Below are 24,877 nucleotides of genomic sequence, written 5' to 3' on the forward strand. Positions count from 1 at the left end.
ATCATGGATACTGGATACATTTTATGTGCCATAGTAGTGATCCTTTGGCCTGGTAGGCGCAGGCAAGAGTCCCTGGGCTTCCTAGGAGCCTTTGGTCCCTTTATCCACTCTTTTTAGCCATGAGGGGAGAAAAGGGTCCTTCATCCTGTGGATTTCTTCACTTCTTCTTGCAGGAAGCCCTGTCTTGATCACACCCTACTCTCTCCAGGCCAGGCATATCATAGGTGAGTGGCCGTTTGTTATAAGACTCCAACTGGGTGGTGCCTCCTGTGTTTGCAGAAAAAAGCAATCCTGACCACTATTGGCGTGCTAGAGGAGCCCCTGGGGAATGCTCGTCTTCATGGTGCACGCCTCATGGCTGCACTGCTGCACACAAACACGCCCAGCATCAACCAGGAGCTCTGCCGACTCAACACCATGGACTTACTGCTGGTGAGTCAGCGCCCATAGCAGCTCTGCTTGACTGTATGAGCCAAGCACAGTCTTCAGTTGAACATGGAGATGGGTCAGGAGCACTGGACAGGGTTCATCAGGACAGGCACTTGGGGTAAAAAGACCTACCAAGAAGAGGTGCTGATATCCAGATCATGGGTCTCTAATGTAGCACACTGAGCAATATAGGGATGTGAGTCAGTCTTAGGCTCACAGTAACCTGACATCCTAGGAACTTCCTGATGGCAGAGGGCAGGTATCTGATCTTGTCTCTTAAGTCATAGTATCCTAAGAGATAGATCTCTGAGTGAGTTCGAGGCCAGACTGGTCTACATTGTGAATTCCAGGACAATCAGAGATACATAGTAAGACCCTGTCAAAAAAAAAAAAAAAAAAAAAAAAGGAAGGAAGGAAATAAATAGCAAAACAAAAGGGAGAAGGCCCTTGTCTTTTATCTTTCATAGTTGTCATCCTTGTGACTCTTGTCAAATCCAGTAGGATATGTGCCTCCGTCAGTAGGAACCACCAGTGGCCTGGAGGTTATTCTAGTAGTAGTAGTAGTATTTTAGTATTTTAGTATTTTGGTGTTTGTTTTTTGTTTGTTTGTTGCTTTTGAGATGGGATATCTCTATGTAGCCTTGGCTGGCCTGGGACTTGCTATGTAGACCGGACTGGCCTCCCAAGTGCTTAGGATTAAAGGCATGTGTTTCCATGTCTGGCCAGAATTCTGCTGATTTCTAATAAGAGAGATGAGCTGGCAGTGGTAACCTGCCTGTACTGGCTCTGAGCAGCAGGTGCCATCTCAGAGAGCTGGTGGCTGTTTTCTTGAGCAGGAAGATATAGATTGAGATGCCCTGTTGGGTACTGTTGGCATGTCTTCAGCCTCTACTCCCAGAAAGCAGGAAGTGCCCTCAAATATGTCTATGTTAAGTGTGGTGTCCAATAGACTCTGGAGATAGTGGTCTACATGAGACTCCCTCTCTCTGTCACTCACTCACCACCACCAAAAGTTACTTTAAATCTGCTAAGATAGATTCCAGCTTGTATCTTGTTAATAAAAGACTCATTTCCCTTTTCTTTCTAAAACAAATCTATCTTAATTTTTACCACTACCACCCCTCACCCTGATCCTGCTTGCTTGTTTTTTAAGACAGGGTTTCACTATGTAGCCGTGGATGGCCTGGAACTTATTAAGTACACCAAGTTGGCCTTGGACTCATAGAGATTCTTCTCCCTCTGCCTTCCAAGTGCTGGGAATACAGGTTGTGCTACCACACTTGGCTCCACATTACTTTTTGAGACAGTCTCTTACTGAGTCTGGAACTTGCTGACTAGCAAGGGGATTGTCATCTTCATCTCCTGAGTGCCGAGATTACAGATGTGTGCTGTTGAGCATGACTTGTACATAGACACTGGGGATTGAATTCCGGTCTCTAGTGCTTGTATGGCAAGTACTTTACTGACTTATCCATTTCCCAGTCCTTGCTTACTTACTGTTTGTGTCTCAGTCCTTGGACTAGAACCCAAGTGAGTAGTCCGTCATTAATCTACCCTATAGACATGTATACTCATTCATTCATCTACTACACAATTCTAGGAACTGAATCCAGAGACTTGCGTATGTTGGACAAGCACTCTACCACTGAACTATATACCAAATCATAGTTTTTTGGGGGGCATATAGGGGGCTTCTGCCTCCTGAGTGCTGGGATTAAAGGCATGTGCCTCTATGCCTGGCTTTTTCCTTTCACATTCATCTTGTATTTATTGTGGGGAGTGGGTGTGTGTGTGTGTATGTGTTTGCATGTGCACTTACAAATGCCATGGTGTGCATGTGGAAGTCAGGACAACTTGCAAGAATAGGTTTCTCTTCTGCCATGTGAGTCCTAGGATCAAACTGTGATTTTTCAGTTTTGCTAATAAGCAGTTTTACCCATTGGACTATCTACTTGCCCCACTTTAAGGAAATCATTAAGCAGAGAAATTAGAAAGCATGAATACTATACACTGTTAGTGGGTCTGCAAAGCAATATAGCTGCTTTGGAAAAATTTGGTGGTTCCTCAAAATGTTAGCTGTAAAACTGCCATGAGATATTGTACATCCACTCCTAGGTATACATCTAAAGACCTTAAACAGATATCTCTCAAGGTCACAGCACACTTTTCACTACAGCAAAAAAATGTAAACAGTCCTAGCATCTGCTGGTAGAAAAGTGATTAAATAAAATATATACATATGATTATAAATGTTTCAACCTTAAAAAGAAAGGAAGTCTTGACACATGCTGCAAAGGAAATGAACCTTGAGGCCACTGTGCTTAGTGAAATATGCCGGTCACAATAAAAGCAATCTATGGTTCCACTTATACATAATATCCTAGAATAGTCAAATGCAAAGACAGAAAGAATGGAAGTTGCCATGGGTCTGGGGGGTTAGTATTGGTATAGTTCTGTTTGGGATGGGGAGAAAGTGCTGGAGATAGATAGTTGCAACATCCTAATGCCACTAAATTGTACATGTAAAAACAGTTAAGATGAGAGTTAGGTCGGTGTGTATGCCTGTCGTCCCAGTACTTGGGAGGCTAATGGGTAGCACAGACAAAACAATGTCCATAATGGTCTAACCCATAATGGGCAAAGTGATCTTTATGATGATGTCACTCATACTGGTACTGGGTGTCTCCAGGCACAAAACAGATAAAAAGTCTCCTGCAGTTTTGTTTGATCTAGATAAAATCTGTGGAAAAATTCTTAACCAAATGAAAGAAAGGCTCCATTGTATAGTGGCAAAAGGGAATCTCAGTTTGTGAACTAATTTCCAGACTTGAACCAATTTGAAGACCCAGAACTGTAGGTGGACTTTTCTTTCCTGCCCTCCAGTTCCCAAATAACCAACATGGAGACTCAATATTAATTATAAATGCTTGATTATGGGGCTGAAGAGATGTCTTAATGGTTAAGAGTACTGGCTGCTCTTCCAGAGGACCTGGGTTCAATTCCCAGCACCCACATGACAGCTCACAACTGTCTGTAACTCCAGTTCCATGGGATCTGACACCTTCACACCAATGTACATAAAATAAAGTTAAAATTAAAAAAAAAAGAAAAAAATCCTTGATCAATAGCTCAGGCTGGTTACTAGCTAATTCTTACATTTTAAATTTTTATATATATATAATTTATTTTGTTTTTTTGAGACAGGGTTTCTTTGAAGCTATGGAGCCATTCCTGAAACTCGCTCTGTAGCAGGCTGGTCTCAAACTCACAGAGATCCACCTGTTTCTGCCTCCCAAGTGCTGGGATTAAAGGCGTGCATCACCACCTCCTGACTAATCCATATTTCTTATCTACCCTCTGTCACATGGCTGTACGTTTTTTCTTTCTTTCTTTCTTTCTTTCTTTCTTTCTTTCTTTCTTTCTTTCTTTCTTTCTTTCTTTTTTATTTTTTTTTTTGGGGGGGGGGGGTTCGAGACAGGGTTTCTGTGTAGCTTTGGAGCCTGTCCTGGAACTAGCTCTTGTAGACCAGGCTAGTCTCGAAGTCACAGAGATCTGCCTTCCCGAGTGCTGGGATTAAAGGTGTGCGCCACCACCGCCCGGCGGCGTATGTTTTTTCAACACAGGACATTCATCTTGCTTCTTTCTGCATCTCTCGTGACTCCTTTGACTCCACCCTTCTTCTTTACAATGTCTTTATTCCGGTTTTTCCCTCCTGATCTTATTCTGTCCAGCTATTGGCCAGTCAGCTTCTTTATTAAACAAATCACAGCATAATTTACCAGTGTACGGAAGGATTATTTCACAGCACAGAACTCCTTGAATGAAGGAACAGCCAGATTTTCCTGATGAAGGCTCTTAAAAGTTTTACTATTAGCCTTTCCCCAGCCCATCTCTAGGGGAATCTACAGCTTTTCACAAGAGTAACTGTACACTGGGGGACAGGAAACAATCAGACTTTCCTGGACCTACTGGATATTGGTTCTGAATTGACATTAATTCTGGGAGACCCAAAAAAAAACATTGTGCCCTCTAGTTAAAGTAGGGGGCTTAGAGAGGTCAGGTAATTTATAGTTTTGTCTGATACCTGATTTATAATACATCCAGTGGGTCCTGACTCATCCTGTGGCTATTTCCCTAGTTCCAGAATGTATAACTGGGATAGATATACTTAGGGGTTGACAGTTCTCACAGTGGTTCCTTGACCTTGGGCTGAGGGCTCCTTTGGTTAGAAAGGCTAATGGAAGCCTTCAGAGTTGCTTCTTCCAGAGAACATAGTTTTTTAAAACCAGTTTCCCATCCCTGGAGGAACTGTAGAAATCAGTGCCACCATCAAGGACATCAAAGATGCAGGGTGGTGGTTCCCACCACATCTCCCTTTCATTCTCCTATTTGGCCAGTGTAGAAGACAGATGGATTGTGGAGAATAAGGGTTGACTATCAAAAACTCAGTCAGGTAGTGACTGATTGCAGCTGCTGTACCAGATGTGGTATCCTTACTTGAGCAAATTAACACATCTCCTGGTACATGCTAGCAAATGCCTTTTTCTGTGTATCTGTCCATAAGGACCACCAGAAGCAAGTTGCTTTCAGTTAGCAAGGCCAGCAGTATACCTTTACAATTTCACCTCAAGGATTTATTAACTCTTCAGCCCTGTGTTACAGCTTATTTTTAAGGGATCTTGATTGTCTCTTCCATAAAATATACATTGGTTCAATGTGTTAATGACAATATGCAGACTGGACCAGGTGAGCAGGAGGTAGCAGCCACTTTGGACTTATTGGTAACACACATGTGTACCAGAGAATGAGAAAAAAATCCAGTCAAAATTCCTTTTACCTCAGTGAAACCCTTAGGAATCCAGTGGTGAGGAGCATGCAGAGATATCCCTTCTAAGGTGAAGGATAAATTATTACAACCGGCCCCTCCCATCAGCAAGAAGCACAACTGTTAGTGCCCTATTTAGATTCTGGAGACAGCACATTCCCCACTTGGGTGTTACTCTGGCCCATATACCAAGTGACTCAGAAAGCTGCTAGCTTTGTGGAGGGAGCTTGGAAACAGGAGGAAGCTTTTCAACAGGTCCAGACCTCTGTGCAGGCTGTTCTACCACTTGAACATTTGATCAAGTAGACCCGATGGTATTTAAGGTGTCAGTAGCAGATAGGGATGCTGTCTGTAGCCTTTGGCAGGCCCTATAGGTAAATCACAGAAGAGACTTTTAGAATTTTTGGAGCAAGGCTCTTCCATCATCTACAGACAACTATTCTCCCTTTGAGAAACAGCTCTCAGCTTGCTACTAGATCAAAGTGAAGCTGAACATTTGACAATGGGCTACCAAGTTACCATATTACCTGAGCTGTCCATCATGAGCTGGGTGCACAACAGCAATCTGTTATCAAATGGAAGTGGTGTATATTTTATCAGGCCCAAACAGGTCCTGAAGGCACAAGCAGTTTATATAAAGAAGTTGCCCAAATGCTTACGGTTTCTATTCCTGTTACAATGTTATCTACTGCCAAGCATGAACCTATAGCCTCATGGTTGTGCCATGTGACTGGTTGACTGAGGGAGAAAAGACTAGGACCTTACTTACAGTTCCGTTCATTATGCAAGCACCACCCAGAAGTGCTCAGCTGCAGCATTATAACCCCTTTCTGAGACAACACTGAAAGACACTGGTGAAGGGAAATCTTCACGGGGGCAGAACTGTGGGCAGCACACATGGTCATACATATTGCCTGGAAGGAGACATGGCCAGATACTCAGTCACTGATTCGTGACTGTAGCCAATGGATTAGCTGATGGTCAGAGCATGATTAGAAAATTGGCAAAAAAGGTATTTGGAAAGAAGTATGTGGATAGACCTTACCAAATGGGCAAAGGGTGTGAAGATAGTAAATGCTTATCAAAAGGTGACTTCAGCTGAGGAGGAGTAATCAAGTAGATAGGATGACTTATTCTGTCATCCCTTTTCCCCAGCCATTCCTGTCATTGCCCAGTGTACCATGAACAAAGTGGCCATGGTGGCAGAGATGGCTTGACAACATGGTCTGTCACTCACCAGGGATGACTTGGCTACAACTGCTGCTGAGAGCCAAATCTGCCAATAATAGAGACTAACACTGAGCTCCAGTTAGGGCACCATTCCCTGGAGTGTCCAGCCAGTGACCTGGTGGCAGGTTGACTAGTTGGACTACTTCCTCTGGAAAAGACAATACTTTGTCCTTACTAGAATAGATACTTATTCTGGTTGTGCCTCTGCCAAAACTATCATCCATGAACTTAACAGAATGCCTTATCTGCCATCATAGAACTCCACATAGTATTATTTCTGACCAAGGAACTCGCTTCACAGCCAGAGAAGTGTAACAGTGAGCCCATGATCATGGAATCCACTGGTCTTACCATGTTCCAACTGTTCTGAAGCAGCTGGCTTGGTAAAAAGACGGAATGACCAAGTTACAGCACCAATTAGGTGGCTGGAGGACTGGGACAGGGTTCTTCAGAAAATGGTATATGCTTGGAATCAGTGTCCAATATATGGCAAGGATCCATGGGCCCAGGAGTCAAGGGGTGGCAAAAGAATAGTTCAACTCATTATCACTGCCAGTGATACTTTAGAAAATTGCTGGCTTCCTGTTTCTGCAACTTTATAAATTCTGATGAGCTGGAAGTTTTAATTCCAGATTTGGAAGTGCTCCTGCTAGGAGCCGCAACAAACATTGCATTAAACTGGAAGCTCAGACTTGCCCCTTGTCACTTTGGCTTCTAATGTCCTTAAGCCAACAGGCTAAGGAAGGAATAACGGTGTTATGAGGGGGAAATTGATCCAGATTACCAAGGGGAATTTGAATTATTTATCCACAATGGAGGTAAGAAAGATTATGGAGTATAAGAGACTCTTTAGGGCATATCTTAGTGCTACCATGTCCTGTGATTAAAGCCAATGGGAGACTACAACAATCTAATCCAGGCAGGATGACAAAAAGTACAGACCCTTCAGAGTCAAGACCTGCTGAGGTTCTTACTGATGGTAGAGGAAATGTGAAATGGGTAGTAGAGGAAGGTGGATCCAAATACCAGCTAAGGCCATGTGACCACTTGCAGAAATGAGGATTATAGTTGGAATGAGTGTTTCTATCATGTTTTGTTAAGATTGTGTTTGTATAGATGTTTGTGTTTTCTTTCCTCTATTTTTATCATGTAATATAATATTAATTAAGAGAATATTGGTGGGTTTTCCATTTGTTTAAATAGATTTTGGGGAGACTAGGGATATATAGCTCAGTGGCAGAGCACTTATATAATATACAAAGCCCTATTTGCACTAGAGAGATGACTCAGGGTTTAGAGCACTGACTGCTCTTCCAGAATACTCAAGTTCAATTCTCAGCCCCATATGGCAGCTCATAACTATTCATAATAACTCCAGGCCCAGGAAATCTTATGCCCTCTCTGGCTTCAAGGTCATATATGTAAGCAAAACACCTATTCATTTAAAAAAAAAAGTAAAATAAAATGAAACAAAGAAAACAAAATCCAATAAAGCCCTGTGTTCAACTCCTAGTGACATAAATAATAAATATATAAATCTGGTGTTTTGAGTTCTTTTAGCATGTTATATATTATATTGATTTATTTATCTGTGTGTGGGTGTGTGTGTGCGCATGCGCCCATGTGTGTGGTCCCAGGTGCCACCAGGTGCATGTCATGGTCAGAGTACAGCTTGTGGGAGTAGGTTCTCTTCTATCACGTCGGTCCCAGGGATCGAATTCCCAGATCATCACTGTCGGATTTCTGATGCTTCTTTCTCTTCTTTTTTCTTTTCTTCTCTTCTTTTCTCTTCTCTTCTTTTTTCTTATTTGGTTTTTCAAGGCAGGGTTTCACTGTGTAACCCTGGAACTCACTCTGTAGATCAGGCTGCTCTCAAACTCACAGAGATCCGCCTGCCTCTGCCTCTGCCTCTGGAGTGCTGGACTAAAGACGTGTGCCACCACTGCCTAGCCTGTTTTGTAGTTTTAGCTTCACTGTTTTTTGACTCTTTGGTTTTAGTTTATTCTCAAGGATTTTATTCTTTTGTTTGTTTGTTTGTTTGGTTGGTTGGTTGGTTGGTTTTTTGAGACAGGGTTTCTCTGTAGCTTTGGAGCCTGTCCTGGAACTAGCTCTTGTAGACCAGACTGGCCTCAAACTCACAGAGATTTGCCTCTGCCTCCCGAGTGCTGGGATTAAAGGTGTGTGCCACCACCATCAGGCATGAATGATTATTTTAATGAGAAGCTGGATTCATTTTGTTAGTATTTTGCATCAGTATGTATAAGGCATATCCATATCATATCCTTGTCTCGTTTTAGTATCAGTTCGATGCTAGCCTCATGGGACAAGTCACATAATACTGCTGCCTCTTCCACTTTGGAGGAGTTTGAGAATATGTATTGGTTCTTCTTTAAGTGTTTGGTAGAGGGGCTGAGAGACAGCTCAGCAGTTAAGAACACTTGCTACTTTTGCAGGGGACACAGGTTTGGTTCCTAGCACCCACACAGTGGCTAACAACCATCTATAGCTCCAGTTGTAGGAGAGCTGACACCACCTTCTGGCCTTCACAAGCATCAGGCACAGATGGTATATAGACAATATGCAGGCAAGATATCTATGGACATAAAAAATTTTTAAGGGTCTGGAGAGATGGTTCAGCAGTTAAGAACACTGGCTGTTCCTTTAGAAGACCCAGGTTCAATTCCCAGCACCCACATGGCAACTCATAATTGCCTGTAGCTTCTAGTTCAGGGAATCTGACACTTTCACACAGACATACATGCAGGCAAAACACGAGTGCATGTGAAATAAAAATTAAAAATTTTAATTAAATGTTTGGTAGCATTCACCATTTAGGTCATGTGTTCTCACTTTTTGTTGTTGAAAGGTGATCTAGGTAGCATAGTCTGCTGCATAACTTAAGGTCACATACCCAAAAAATGTAAAGCTAAGATTTGGGGTTGTTTGTTTGTTTGTTTTATCTTTGAGATGGGATCTCACTATGTAGCCTTAGATGTTGGAACTTGCTATGTAGACCAGGCTGGCCTCGAACACATGCAGATCTGCCTGCCTCTGCCTCCCAAGTACTAAGATTAAAGGTGTGTGCCACACACACAAAAGGAATGTGTTTCTTTTGAAGAAGTATGTCAGACATATGACTTCTCTGCTTGATGTAATCTTTGTTATAAAGGAGGTACCCAAAATTATATCCCATCCCTCTACCTAGCACACACCTGTTTGCTCAGCTGGGTCTGCGGCCGTGGGCTGCTGCGACCCTGGCCTGTGTGAGATGGCAGTAGTGGAGAAGATCTGGAGCTGGAAAAGGCTCTTTGGAGACGGGATGTCTGAGTCTCCTTGTCTAGGCTTTACCAATGATGCCTCAGTGCCAACTTTTTGCAGGATGCCTGGCATGCTTCAGTCGCATGTTCATGAGAAAGATGTATGTCACTCATCCTGGTGGAGTTCCAAGTTTAGCATACTCTGGTTACACACTGGTGAGAGACAAAATAGTAGAGGGAGATTTTAAATTCTTGGAGTTAAATAGTAATTTAAAAATAGTGTGTAATAAAATATATAAAGTAGACTTTATAGGAAAATACATAGCCCTTTAAAGACACCATAAAAGAAAAATACTCCAAATTACTTAAGTTTCTAATTTAAGGAACAAAGAAACAGAAAGTAGACAACAGTTATTTGGATAAGGTCTGAGGTCAGTGAGATGTACACAAAGTAACAAGCAAGAGGGCAGTGGGCAGGGCAGATCCTCACAGAACTTCCTTAGTGAGAAGTGGGCCTCAGGGATGTGCCCAAGCACAACAGCTGCATGCTTGTAAGATCAGTAGATGAAGTTTTGAGACTGATTCCCCTTCACCTTGTAGTTCAGCTGTTGGAGAAGACCTATCTAAAGACTTTTTTTCTGTCCTTTGTTTACCCAGGACTTGTTTTTTAAGTACACCTGGAATAACTTTTTACACTTCCAAGTGGAACTATGCATAGCCGCTATTCTTTCCCATGCTGCCCGGGAGGAGCAGGCAGAAGCTAGTGGATCAGATGGCAAGGTGGAGCCTCTTCAGGGGAGTGGAGATGGAACTGGGAAGCCAGAGAACCCCCAATCCATCACCAGCCTTCCTGAGAACACGATGGTGACCCATGTAAGTCCAGTGCCCTTGTTCATCACTGCCAGCTGAAGCAGACCCAGGCCAACACTTCCCAGACTCTGGTGTGTTACCTCCTAACCCTCATGGGTCAGAGGGGCTACTCACAGGAACACAACATTGTGAAGAAACGTTCAGGTTTGACAGGATCATAGTTGGTGACATAGAAGGCAAGCCAGCATTTGCAAAGATGATCTTGTGGTTGTGGGTATTGGCTCTAGAAAGGCAGCTATCTGGACATGCTCTCCCTACTGTGCTCACAAGCATCCCGCTGCTCTGTTCAGTCCACCTTTATAACTAAACACAAGTGTTGAATTCTCAGGAGAGAGCTTTCTGGAACTTTGGACCTTCTAGAGCCAAGTGCACCAGCTTTCTCTGTGACTTCCCTTATTCTCCATAGGATAACTATACAGTGGTCACCCTAACACTTCATCTGGGTCGGTCACCCTAGAGTTAAGAGTCTGCAGCTCAACCCGTTTTTGATAGCAGCATTTAATATCGTCCCTGGTAGAGAGCAGCCCCAGTGGATGTTTGCCAGGGAAGAAAGGGAGAAAATAGCTTGGGATCATAAGCTGTACCTGAGCTGAGACCCACCGTGACTGCTACCCTCTTTTACAGTGGTACAGGACATTCTGGACCATGCTACAGGGCTGACCAGAGGGCAGAAGTTTGGGACAGGGTTCCTAGGTCTCTATTCAGAGGCCTCATAGACAACAGTGTTTGATTGGGTTTAGAAGGTCTCAGTGCTACTTGCTTGGGAAGGTATCCTGGCAACCTGTGTGCAAACAAACCTAGCAGGAGCCAATACTGGGTAAGATGTATTCATTGTGGTCCACAGTTTATGGCCTAGTGAATAAAGAGCCATGAGACAGGTGCCTGCAATGGCCAGAGCTTCTGGGGAACCGAGAATACTATTCATGGGGGGGCATATAGACCAACAGGGACCCCCCAGATAGTGACAGAGAAGGTGTGAGTTGGGATCTATAACACATCACATATACAAGAAAACTGCCTGTGTCTGGGAAAAGAAAATGCTAAGGGCCCCAGAGAGCTGATGGGAGAGTGGCCAGAGGTAGACGGAGGCCCACAGGAGGGGAGGCAGAAGACATTCTAGCATAATGGAGGAGCATAGACTGTCCTTTACTATATTTACTGGTCTTCATTCTCAGGGCATTCAATAGCATGAGACTTGGAGCCCTTGAGCATCAGTGATGTCATGGCCACAGGGTCTTCAGTGCTGATTTGCCTGCTCACTACCTACAGCACCTAGGAGGCAGTGTGAACCTTGGGCTCCCACTCACACTGCTTGCCGCTCTGCTCTCACAGCTGTTCCAGAAGTGCTGCCTGGTACAAAGGATCCTGGAAGCCTGGGAAGCCAACGACCACACACAGTAAGGACCCTGAGGAACCCTCTTGGTCAGTTAGGGATGTAGACATGCTTCTCACCGGGATGTTGGACACTGCAAGACTCCATGTTCCAAGTCAGGCATCAGCAGTGTGTAACCTAGATATGTGTCTGGGATTGTTCTGGAAGGGATCCTGCTACTGGGTAAACAGCAATAAGGGCTGCTCAGGAAGGAGGATGCAGGGAGGCATGGAGAGTCGCATGTTGAGAGATGGATGGCTGGGCCACACACTGTAGGTAGGTGACCCTTCCCAACCTATCTTGCTTGGACTCTGTTTTATTTTGGTATGGTTTTTTGAGACAGGTTTTTCTTGTGTACCTGTCTGTCCTGGAACTGTCTATGTAGACCACACTGACCTTGAACTCACAGAGATCTGCCTGCTTCTGCCACTGAGTGCTGGAATTAAAGTTTGTGCCACCACCACCCAGGCTTGCTTGGACCTTGTGCATTTATTATCTCATTTTTTTTGAAGATTTTTTTCTCTAATTTTTTTTCCAATACCTGGGCCTCATTATATAGCTCTGACTATCCTGGAATTCACCACATAACCAAACTAGCCTACAACTCAGAGATCCACCTGCTGTTGCCTCCCAAGGGCTGGGATTAAAGGCGTGTACCACCACAACTAGTCACTGTCTTGGTTTTTTGAAACAGGGTCTTGTTATATAGCCCAGGTTGGTCTGGAACTTCTAATACTGCTACCTCAGCTTCCCATGTGCTGGCTGCAGCCATTCTTATCTCTTTTATTTTAAAATTATTATTTTATGTGTGAGGGTTTTGCCTCATGTTTGTGCACTATGGGCGAATGCCTGGTACCCTCAGAGGCTAGATGATGGCATTGGATCCCCTAGAACCAGAGTGATGGTGACTGGAGCTGCCGTGTGGTGGGAATCAAACCCGGGTCCTCTGGAAGAGCAGCCAGTACTCTTTAACTACTGAGCCATCTCTATAACCACTCCGGATCTTACTAAAGTCAGATCATACTTTGTTGGAATCATGCACAGTGATGCACTTTAGCTTTTCTGCAACTCCTGTCTGAGCCCACCCTCCACTCAGAAACAATGTTTCCAGGAGTCAGTGGCCACTCATTCATTTATTGCCCTGCTGAGGACAGGTGGGCTCCAGGCAGTGTTGGGTAGGGCTCATGGAAGCCCAGAGGGCTCTGAGAAGAGTTGTGGAACTGTCACCCAAGATCTGTGTGGTGCACAAGTAGAAGTTAGAGCAGCTCACTTGGTGTGGAGGCCTACTCCATCCCAACTCCAGCAGTGGGCATTATCCTGGAAACAGTGTGCCCAGTGCTGTACTGTCTTCGGTCCTGATTCAGTTCCTCTTTCACTACCACTGGTGGAACTTGGGCCAACACTGTGATTTTTGTGCCTCCATCTTGATATCCATAAATGGGCCATGAAGTAAGCAGTCTCGTTACTGTTTCTTGGTCTGATGGGGGAGGTGGGGCTGAACTTAATGCTCAGTAATCAGCAGTATCCTAGAGGCAAGGCTGTCGCTCAGGCACTGACTGGTCAGATTGTTACCCCTGAAGTTAACCTGGAGTGACAGCCACAAAGAAGCCAAATGCTTAAGCTACAGGTGACACTAGAGGTGAGCTTCAGAAATCCTGTTACTTGGCCCTCCCAGCAAGAAGTTGGGCAGAGCTGGACTGAGTGACCACCTTGATAGTTCATTTCACTTTCAGGGCAGCAGGTGGCATGAGACGTGGGAATATGGGTCACCTCACACGGATCGCCAATGCAGTTGTACAGAACCTGGAGCAGGGCCCAGTGCAGACCCATATCAGTGAAGTCATCCGAGGTGAGCCCACTACTTTCCTCTCCCTCTGCCCTCTGTCCCTAGCAGTGAGAACTACACTGATAGGGAACAAACCATGCAGCCTTCTTTGTCATCTTCTCAGTGTGAGCTGTGCTCTCTTCATGAAACAGGCATTGGAGATGCAGCCGTCACGGACAGTTCATGGCTCCAGTGCTAAACTTAGAAGCCAAGAACCAATCACCAGGCTCTCTTTTCTCATGAGCTGCCCAGAGCTGTACCTTCATTAGAGGTCCTGGCCCACCTTCCTGCTTTTGTTTTTAACTTAGGCAATTTGGAGGACCTTCCTAGTATACATATCTAGAAGCCATCAGTGTAGGTGATATCCTGCCGCTAGAAGCAGGTTGTGGGCACCAAGATTGGAACCCTGAGCCCTACAGGATGGGCAGTACCATTCTGGACCCAATCAGAACAACAGAGCCCCTGCCCTCAGCCATGGTGTTCACTGCTCTGTGCCCCTCATGCATAACTCTCAAACAGGGCGCTTCTTCCCAACCCTTTCATGTCCTGAACACAGTGTGGCTCTGTGACCACACTCTCACCCTTATGCCATATGCTTTGTTATTTGACGTAAGTGCATGAGTGAGGGGAGAACTGGGTGAGGGAAGGAGAGATTGCGGGCAAGCCTGAATAGGGTATACCAGATCCTCTGCAGCCTGGCCAGAACTGACACGCAGGGAGCCTCTGAGATGTCTAGGAACTAGTTTGTGCACAGACTTGAGTTAATTCTTGATCAGGGCCCTGAGCTGGCTGGTGGGGAGTTGTCTTAGGAAAGTGAAAAGATATTTTTACTGTACTAGAGATAACTATGGGTCCTGTGCACATTTGTGGTTGAGGACCTTGTTCAGCCTCATGGTCGCTTTGTGCTGTATCTCCCCACCAAGTATTGGGTAAGGAGGCTCCAGGTGGTCCTCCCCATGACCCAGAACCAGAGGAATTTCTTTCTCTGTGGTATTTCAGGCCACCTGCCAGTGCACCTTCTTCCTAGTTATACTTCAGTAGTCCCTGGTGAAACTGAATTTGCTGGTCCATCATCACACATGATGAGAAGCAGCAAGACAGAAGAGTGAGCAAGCCAGGGGTGGCTCCCTTGTAAGTAGAAGGTGTCTCCCTTGTAGACAGAGCAGTTTAGGGAGGTGAGGAGTGAGCGGAAAGTTCTTGTTTCCAGATCAGGCATAGGCTGTAGACTTGTGACTGATTCAGGGCTACTAGGAAGGCTGTTTCTTTAAATCTTTAGGTAAACATACACCAGCAAGCAGACTCAAAATTTTCATGCCACCAGGTGTGATGGCATATGCTTTTAATCCCAATACTTGGGAGGCAGAGACAGGTAGATCTCTAGGACAGCCAGAATTATATGATGAAACCCTGTCTCAAAAAAACAAAATAAACTGGGCAGTGGTGACTCACGCCTTTAATCTCAGCACTAGGGAGGTAAAGGCAGGTAGATCTCTGAGTTCAAGGCCAGCCTGGTCTACAAATTGAGTTCCAGGACAGCCAGGACTAACTACACAGAGAAAAAACCCTGTCTTGAAAAAGCAACCAACCAATAAAAAAAAAAAAAATGTAAAAAGAAAAAAAAAAGAAAAAGCAACCAACCAACTAACCAGACAAACAAGATATTGTCAATATACTAAATTTATTTTTATGAATTGCAAGTAAATAAATAAAGTGACAGAACTCTCCTGCCACTGAAACCTCTGTAAAAACAAGGTGAACATTGCCTTGCTCAGGGTTGCTGTAGTCTCAGGCCCTGCAGGACATTTGCCTTCTCCTTTGCTGTATGTATTAGGTTTACTTCCCATCCGCAGCCACTGTTTGCCTCAAGTGGGCTGATCATAGAAGTGTAGCTTGTCCTTCCCTGGACCAGCCTTTGCCTGATAGGGCTCCTGAGTGCCCTCCCCGGTCTACAGATCCCAAAGACTTACAAGGTAGCGCTTACCTTGCAGGGCTCCCTGCAGATTGCCGTGGGCGCTGGGAGAGCTTTGTGGAAGAGACACTGATGGAGACCAACCGCAGGAACACTGTGGACCTGGTGAGGAAGCTGGGGCTACTTCCATGGCACAGGTGCAGCTAAGACCACTGACAATCCCATGCGCCCCACTCTGCAGCACAGGTGGGGAGGAAAGCACAAGGGTAGTACTGAACGGCGCATTCAGTCCAGCCTTCGGCCTGCAGGTCACACCAGAGCTGGCTCCCTGAGGATCTCTTTGCAAAGCTGGTGTTATCTCTTCATCTGCTCCCTCCCACAGCTATAGCTTATTTGTGAAGTCCTCTTTATTCTCAGGACCCGGGCTATTGCCTGGTTCAGGGAGAATGGGCTTTCTTTCATGGGGCTTTGACCTCACTTGGCATCTCTGCAGTAAGCTGCACAGGCCCACAAGTACCAGGGGGCTGGTGGTGTGGGAGGGTGCCGGGGGGGGGGGCCTGGGGCTCTGGCTGGACTGGACAGGGTGGGGTCTGGCTAGCTCACATGCCCACCCCATCTGGCCTGTGTTTTAGGTGAGCACTCACCACCTTCACTCCTCAAGTGAGGACGAGGACATTGAGGGTACTTTCCCTAACGAGCTGTCCCTTCAGCAGGTGAGGGATGGCCGGCACTCTGCACCCTGCCAGGCCCTTCTGGAGCCTGTGTCCTTGGTAGTGCTTAGTTCCCATGACATTGCATAGCAAAAAGAGAAAAGTAACTCATCCCCAAGCATATCTGGGGGAGAGGGAGGCCTGGGGGGACACCCCCAAAGTCACATCACTTTGGTGAGACTCCTGGGGACACTGAGCTTGAGAGTTGAGTAAGGAGGTGTTCTTCTGTACACAACTGCTCAATCACTCTGAATGTTCAACCTAGGGAAAATTCACTGCCTGCTTTGCCAGAGCTCCTGAGCACTAGAGCTCTGGGTTCCAAGGAGCAGCCTCCAGGGCTCAGCTTGCTCTGTAACAGCATCCTCTCCTCCCAGGCCTTCTCTGAGTACCAGATCCAGCAGATGACAGCCAACTTTGTGGATCAGTTTGGCTTCAATGATGAGGAATTTGCAGAGCAGGATGACAACATCAAGTGAGTGCAGACGTCACGAAGGCTAGTGATTCCTCTTCCCTAAGTTCCCAGTGATCTTGCCAGCAATGGGGTCCACTGTCCCTGAGGAGATAATGAATGTTCCACCTACTGTCTGAGGGCAACCAGGCCCACTGGACCAGAGGAGGTACTGAGGGACCTTGTTCTTGCAGTGCCCCATTTGACCGGATTGCAGAGATCAACTTCAACGTTGAAGCCGATGAGGACAGTGTGAGTGATGGGCTCCTGCAGGGAGGAAGAGCATCATTTTATTCCCTTTGCTCAGATAGCTCAGACTATGCCCACAACTTGGTCCTTGTCACAGATGGATGGGACCATGGGGGCCCTGGCCAGTATATTTGTGTGTCAGGACTGGGAGGCATCCCTCCATGGGAGCTGAGAGCAGAGCTTCCTCCTTTCTCCTCCCATACTGTCTGTCAGCCTTGTTCTGTGAGCTAAGCCCCTCTGGGAGTTATTTGGAACCCAGGCTTCCCCAGGTTCTCTAGAAACCAGCTCTTTATTCCATCTTACAGCCTAGTGCAGCTCTGTTTGAAGCCTGCTGCAGTGATCGAATCCAGCCCTTCGATGATGAGGAGGAAGAAGACATCTGGGAGGATGAGGAGACTCGATGCACTGCCCGGGTGATGGCCAGAGCCAGGTGTGGGGTTCACCCGTTCTCCCAAAGCCTCCACCAGTAGGGAGCAGGCACAAGATTAAACACTAGATATCCAGCTTCTGTTAAAGTTCTTGGACACCCAGAGAGGCAGGGGCCGTTCTTGCAGAGACCAGAAGCTGGTGGGAGCCAAGCAGTGCTTATCTGTATAGCTTGTGCCCAACCTTCCCTGGCCCCAATTCCTGAGTTACCACGGGCTCTCCAGTGTCTAACCAAGGCTCACCATGTATCTACTACCTTTGTGTCTGCCCAGGTTTGGAGCCCCTCATGTCTTAGAAAATTACTCAAAGAATGCCCTGGAGCATGGAGGCCAGGACAGGAAGGCTGGCTTAGCAGCAGCTAGGAATGTTCCTGGATTGGCCACTCCTTCATCTCCTACACAGAAAGAAGGTCCTCGCTCAGAGAGTGATTCAGAAGGTAGTATCCAGCAAGGGACATGGGTATTGGGGACATGATTTGACTTGTATATCTTATGAGCTCCCTTTGGAGTCATTGTGTGTCTTGACCTACTTCCCCATTTACACGTGGTTTCATTAAATGTTCTGGGAGGTCTGATCATCATCGGTGGGGTTCTGCTCTACAATGAATCAAGAGCAAAGTGTTCTTACTCTGTTCTGTTGTGGTCCCTGCATCTGCATTTGCACAGCTGGTATCTATTGTCATTGTTAGGGAAGGCATACCCTATGTAATCTGTATGCTGTTGCTTGCCACCCCTTGGATGTACTCAGTAGCATAACCTATCCCATGAACTACCTCTTAAGAGACCCCTTGCTGGGTGATGATGGTGTGTGCCTTTAATTAAAGCACTCAGGAGGCAGAGGCAGGCAGATCTTTGTGAGTTTGAGGCCAGCCTGGTCTACAGAGTGAGTTCCAGGACAGCCAAGATTATACAGAGAAACCCTGTCTTGAAAAACCAAAGAGAGAAAGAGAGAGAGAGAGATATCCTTTTTATTGCTTCTGCTTTGGGGTGCTGAGATACTCAGGACATGGGCAAGAACCAGCTTTCTGAAGCCAGCTGGAAAAGCTGGGGCTGACAAGAAGCTGCAAGGCCAAGGGCAAGAACACCTCACCCAATCCAAGGTTAAGGAGAGAGCAGAGTGCACGTGACCTTGGTTGGGACAGGTGGGACAGTACCTTCTTTGTACCATCAGCTTTCCTGGAGGCCAGATGAGACCTCACAGGTACCTGTGAAGCACGGCATCAGCAAGCACTGATGCCTATACATGTGCTCTATTGCAGTGGATGATGTATCAGGACCCCAGAGGCCCTTACACCCAGTGTCCCAGGGTCTGAGGCCATAGTACCCTCTGCAAAGGGCCAGTAGGCACCAGCTAGGGAGTCCTGTCCTCTCTGATACTTCAGAGAGGGCTCCTCTGGAGTTTCTTAACTGGGAGCATCTTGTATTCCTGCTGAGCTCTGTTGATCCCTCTACCCACCTCCATATGATGCTGCTTCTCCCTTGTCTATCATATACTAGCCTTGCCTGTTTTTGACTGTTGTCTCTTCCCCTGGCAGGTACTACATGGACAGCAGTTTTTGATGAGCCAGTGAACCCGATGTCTGCAGCCCCAGGAGCTGCGAGGGATGTGGGTTCTAGTATATGGGCAGCTGGTCCCTCAGCTCCAGAGGAGAAAGGCTGGGCCAAATTCACCGACTTCCAGCCTTTCTGCTGGTAACAAACACATCAGCATGTAGAGCTATGCCTGTTTGGTGTCAGGACCAATGTTGCCCCATGGGTTCAGTTTGTCCCTTTCTTCTTTTGTAGCTCTGAGTCAGGGCCCCGGTGCAGCTCTCCTGTGGATATGGACCACAGCCATGCTGAGGGTGGCCAGAGTCCAGGCCCAGAGAAAGCCTGTGAGTAGCAGCACTTGCCTTGTGTAGTTCCCAGGCCTAATGCAAGGCCAGATCACCTTGGGAAAATAGGAAGTGGTCAAGGTCCCAGGTGTGACCATGCCTTTGTGGTACTGGGGTCCATATATACTTGCGGGATTTGAATTGTCATTTCTAAATGGAGGTCTTCTAGGACAGGGCAACATGGCCATTATACTGCCCTCAGAGCCTGGTCTGATCAGGCTGCACCACCCAGGTCTGAACCCATCTGCATCCTTGAGGCATATTGCCAAGTATGTAGATGAGTCATTGTTGGAAAGCCAATATGAAACCTAATCAAAAAGTCCTTGGCCTCCATCCCCTTCTTCCTAGCAACTAGACCAGGTTAGAGAGGGAGAGTGATGGCAGTCTCCTGAAATGCCTTCCGCCTCTGAGAACAGCACACATATACCCTATCTTATGGAGGGGGGGTACACATAGAGGGTACACAACAATTCGTGTGGTTCCTGTGAACATTCAGATGCACATGTGTAACACTCATGAGGCCAACATGAGCCGTTTCTGCCTCTCATTTCACCTGGTACATGCAAATTTGGGATCCTTCAAGCCATGGTAGCTGTGTGCTCTGGCCCCTCTGCCCTCACAAATATCGCAGGGTTCCTTCTTTTGCAGTTGGTCCTACCTCGCCTTGTACCTGGAATGTGTGTGTCACTCGGAAGGCCCCACTGGTAGCCTCTGACAGCAGCTCCTCTGGGGGATCTGACAGTGAAGACGATGAGAAGGCAGCTGGTACTGTGGAAGCCGTGCGCACAGGTCATGGTGGGAAAGCCCCCCCACTACCCAGGACAGAGGAAGCTACTACCAGCAGGTGTGAACGGAATGGCAAGTTAGCCTGGGGGCCCAGTGAATACTGTGTGGCTTATACTCTGCTCCTGTAACTACTAAGAGCTAGGCTCAGTCACCAGATCTCAGCTCTCTGAGAACAAGTGGCGGCCAAGCTGGAATCCCTTGCTGCTGTACCAGTGGCTAATGATCCTGTGAAGCCATCTCTAGAAAAGACAATGTCTCTTTACTAAGGGGAAGGCTGGACATAGTGCATGTTTCCTGCTTTAAGTGATTCAGAATAATAGAAGAGCTCGCCAAAAACTTGAAAGGACAGCCTCCACTACAGAGGCCAGTTAGAAAAAAGCTGGTTTTCAGGCTCTGGGTTGTTCCAGACAGTGGAGGAAAGGCCTGCAGCCCTTCGCTTTCTATATGGCAAGCTCATGACTCTGGAGCTGGCCAGCCCTCCTCTGCTGCTCCTTTGTGGTAGGACATGTGTGGACTCCAGTCAGGTGCCCTGTACACTCACATAGTAGGATAAAGCATTTCTTAGGGTTGGGGGTTGGGTCTGTAGTCTGAGCCCTGGCTAGAAGGTAGAAGCAGGTGTCAAGCCAAAGTTTCCTTGAAGTGTATGAAGAAGAGACTGTCATAGCCTCCTTACAAAGAGGCCAGCCCCTCCAGCAAACCCAGTGTAGGGGTTTTTGTTTTTTAAAGATTTATTTATTATGTGTACAGTATTCTGTCTGCATGTATGCCTTTAGGTCAGAAGAGGGCACCAGATCTCATTACAGATGGCTGTGAGCTACCATGTGGTTGCTGGGAATTAAACTCAGGTCCTCTGAAGAGCAGCCAGTGCTCTTAATCTCTGACCATTCTACCCCCCCCCCCCCCGTTTTGAGTGGTTAAGATGAGAAGATAGGACCAAGGTGTCCCAGGAGTTGGCTCCAGGGAATGCCCCTTGAGTCACTGGGGTCCACCAATGAACTGATGTGCCTCCTGGCATTAAGGGGCTAGAGTGTGAGCGTTGAGGAACGGGAGCATAGGAGCTGCCTATTGACCAGGATACTGGAAATACCTTGCAGCTATACAAAGACCCTGAGGCAGGACCTCCACCTAAGTTCAGGGTGCAGTGGAGGAAGCCCCCATTTTGAACCCTACCGGGAGACAAGGTACTCACAAGAATCTTGACCTTAGCCCCGTATGTGGAAGGATTTTGTATCTGCTCTGAATATTACCTGTGTACTGTTTACACTTCTAAGGTTGGCTTGTACCTGACAGTTGGGCACCAGCCAGACTGCCTACCTAGCACAAGTCCACCATGATGCATTCAAGCCGTAGATCTCACCAGCCCTGCCTACTCCTCCTCCATAAGCACAGAGGGCCCTGCCCACCATCCTGTGTGGTTCTGGAGGGCCCTCTGTGATATTGGGACTTAAATGTTTCCCTCAGGAAAGCTGGAAGCTCAACCAGCTGGAATCCGTGGTTGGTATAACACAGTGGTTCTCAACCTTCCTACTGCTGTGATCCTTTAGTATAGTTTCTCATGTCCACCACACAATATTTTCATAACTATAATTTTGCTACTGTTATGAAGTATAATTCTAAAGGGGTCACGACCAACAGGTTGAGAACCATTGTGTCCAGGTTGAGTTCATAGTCACATACTCTGTGCCCACAGCCCCTTGGCTGTGTATGTCCAAAGCTCATTGAGCCCCTGACCCAATGTTCTAGAAACCCCAGGCAAGACATAGCCCTAAAGCTAACACTATACTAAGATTTGCAGAAAAGTAGAGCCAAGACTTGGAGAGGGGCTCACACGGTCAAATGTGATGAAACTAACCAAAAGGACAACCTAGTCTAGAGCTCCTTGGGTTGAGAGTACACACAGGCTTGTTTGTGACAGTCTTGCTATGTTGCCTAGAATGGCCTCACCAATTCACAACCTTCCTGTCTCCATCTTTGTAGTGCAGATCACAGAAGTGTACCACCATGCCCAACTAATAGCCTGACTTAAAAGCTTAGGATTACTGAGATTTGTAAAACCATAGCTCTGTTTTTCTGAATCCTTCCTAGGGAACTACTTTAAACCTGCTGAAAAAGACAGGGTTATTCTGCAAAGTAAACCCTTTCCAAGGCCATTCTTGTTAGATGACTGCATCACTGCCAGGTTTTATTCAGCCTTTACAAGAGAGCTCCCTCCCCCTCCCCTGCCTGGGACAGAACTAGAGATCTTTGTTCTGCAGGCCAGTGGATCCATCTGCTACTTGTGGCTAGACTAGCCTGGCCTTGAGTATGAAGACCCTTAGTGCCTTTAAGTCCCTCCCCGAACTCCACCCCCACTTTCTAAAGAAGTCTTACTTAATAGTTTTGGCTGGCCTCTCAAATTCAGTGACCTGCTTGCCTGTGCCTCCTAAGTGCAGGGCTAAAGTCATGTACCACCATGTCCAGCCCTCTGGGACCCTTTCAATAGAGTAACAGTGGAGTTGAATTTAAGCAGAAACATTGGGGACTTCAGTAAACAAAGCTCCACACCTGTCAGGATTTGAGTGCTACTTGTAGGGAGGACTGAGGTCACAGTAGTCATGTACCTTGTCCCACTGTTGGGACTCAGAGCCCCAGAGCCACCTGGCTGTAGCTCCTGAGTCACCCCAGAGGAAAGGGGCAGAAAGGAGCTGTGCTGCTCCCATACCCTTTGCCAGATCAAGTAGTCATTGGGTATATGACATAGGCAGCAATGAAGTTGGGACATCCATAACTAAAGCCTATCTGCCATACAGGACTGAGTGTACGGACAGCACCGTATTAGCCCCTGCCTGCCCTGCATCTCCAGAAGTGACCGTCAGTCCTGCTGTGGCCACCACAGCACCAAGCAAAGCAGGTCCTCCCGCAGCCACTGTAGTTGTCTCTTCTTCAGTGGCTATTGCAGTGCCCCCAGGGCCGGTCATGGTGGTAACCACAGCAGCCCCAGCCATAGTTACCACCCTGGGGACAGTAACAAAGGACAGGTGAGTAGGTTGGTCAAAGAGGGTAGGGTGGGATTGGATGAACCCCAAGAGCCCACATGCTTCCAACTCTGCCCTTCCCCATTTATGCAGGAAGACAGATGCCCTGCCAGAAGGAGCTGCCTTAAATGGTCCTGTGTAACTGCTGCCACCAGCTATGGCCCGCCCTGGTCAGGCTGCTTCCTTTATCAAGAAAACTACCTGGTGATGCAATTTTTTTTTAATTTAAAATAAATGCTGCATTTGGTAAAGCTGGCAGTTGGAACCAGTTGGATGACCCAACTCACATCTCTCCTGCCTGCCCTTGGTCCCACTGGAAGACAGGGTGCTCCTGGCCACCCCTAAGTCCAGCACTTGGTACGGCAATGAAGTCCCTGACATGCAGCTTCCACCTGCAGGAGTTGGGAAGGGAACAAGATCCTGAGGTGCCAGCACGATCAGATGGGCAGGAAGGGTGTGAATCTACAGGCTCTGGTTTCACCTGTATTTTTTAATGAACGCATGGAGGAAAAGCCGTCTTTTTGCACTTTGTACCCAGCTATATAGTACAGGGTCTCCCTTGGCTCAGGGCAGATGCAAAGGCCTGAGTTGGAGAGACCTGATCCCCACAAATGCATGGGGGTCTGGCACTAGTTTGGCCACATAAGGTCAAACCCCAGTTCTAGCTGCCCAGGGGTTCCTGGGAGCTGGCACTGAATCAGGCTGCAAATTTTGACTGCCTTAAAAACAAAAGACCCTCTGGACCAGATAGGTTGTCTCTGTGATCAGCAGGGCGGACTGGCACACTGGAGTGGGTGGTTAGAGGTGCCTGGTAGTAGCCAACATCAGCCTTGTAAGAGTGGACACAACAGGGATCTGGGAGGCTGAGACAGAGCAGGCCCAGATTGTCCAGGAAGAGTCTCAAAGTCTATGTTGACTTTTTTTTTTTTTTAAATGTTCTGACCTTCTGACAGGGCATCCAACCCCCAATAAAAAGTATCATTCTTACTGAAAAACTGTGTATTGTTAAGCTGCAGATGTTCAGCACACCTCTGTGGACACCTTTGCTATCCCACGTTCATTCACAGTAGTTGGGTCTCATGTTGAAACAGAAATGAAAAGCTCTACCTGAACAGTCAGACTTGTGACATCCATTTTCTGAAGGCTTCCCCAACCCAACCCCAGGCTCATCCTGGAAGTAAAGTGACTCAGTCCCAAGGGTCACATTCCTCCCTCTCAGCAGCACCTTTACATCTGTCTTCAGTGGGCCCTGTGGCTCTCTCCGCCAGCATTCACCTGCTCAGGTAGTAGTAGTACTTCCGCTGCACCCCCATTTCTGTTTTGAAACCTGAAATGTGCAAAAAAGCAGGGCCTTTCCTCCCCAGAATGTGTCCTACTGATGGATGTCCTGAATCCTGGTCCAACTCGGTTCCAGGGAAGAACTAAGATCATCCCATGCCCAGCTGTGGGGAACAGAAGTAGTGATGATATAGCACCAGAGCTCATGGGGGTTCAAAGTCACTGGTGGCTTCAACCTCCCACCACAGAAGGGTCACACTTCTGGCATTTTCACTGGGTCTTCCCCTTTTGCACCTGCTGCTCACCCTTACAGACAGGCTGGGTCCAGATCACCAGTGTTTAGCCCTCAACACCAACAGCCAATCCTGGGACATTT

At 46.9% G+C, this 24,877-nt stretch overlaps 1 protein-coding gene across 12 annotated transcripts in view; it reads left to right on the plus strand.

The window, feature by feature from the left end:
• Ppp6r2 (protein phosphatase 6 regulatory subunit 2) overlaps positions 1–24,218 on the plus strand; it is a 108,259-nt gene extending 84,041 nt beyond the window's left edge. For 11 of the 12 annotated variants that reach the window (XM_087899177.1, XM_087899175.1, XM_087899172.1 and 8 more), the window contains 15 exons: positions 280–432; positions 10,399–10,614; positions 11,944–12,008; positions 13,717–13,832; positions 15,797–15,882; positions 16,350–16,430; positions 16,802–16,899; positions 17,070–17,127; positions 17,430–17,554; positions 17,823–17,986; positions 19,085–19,241; positions 19,335–19,423; positions 20,072–20,267; positions 22,999–23,226; positions 23,317–24,218. In XM_087899177.1, coding sequence (XP_087755303.1) covers positions 280–432; positions 10,399–10,614; positions 11,944–12,008; positions 13,717–13,832; positions 15,797–15,882; positions 16,350–16,430; positions 16,802–16,899; positions 17,070–17,127; positions 17,430–17,554; positions 17,823–17,986; positions 19,085–19,241; positions 19,335–19,423; positions 20,072–20,267; positions 22,999–23,226; positions 23,317–23,365 — 1,881 coding nt within the window. In that variant the 3' untranslated portion in view covers positions 23,366–24,218. The remainder of the gene's footprint in view (positions 1–279; positions 433–10,398; positions 10,615–11,943; positions 12,009–13,716; positions 13,833–15,796; positions 15,883–16,349; positions 16,431–16,801; positions 16,900–17,069; positions 17,128–17,429; positions 17,555–17,822; positions 17,987–19,084; positions 19,242–19,334; positions 19,424–20,071; positions 20,268–22,998; positions 23,227–23,316) is intronic. The other variant, XM_087899176.1, reaches the window with a different exon arrangement.
• The last annotated feature ends 659 nt before the right edge of the window (positions 24,219–24,877 follow it).

The sequence above is a fragment of the Myodes glareolus genome, chromosome 19 (assembly GCF_982192425.1).
Source record: "Myodes glareolus chromosome 19, mMyoGla1.1, whole genome shotgun sequence".
In the NCBI taxonomy this organism is placed as follows: domain Eukaryota; kingdom Metazoa; phylum Chordata; class Mammalia; order Rodentia; family Cricetidae; genus Myodes; species Myodes glareolus.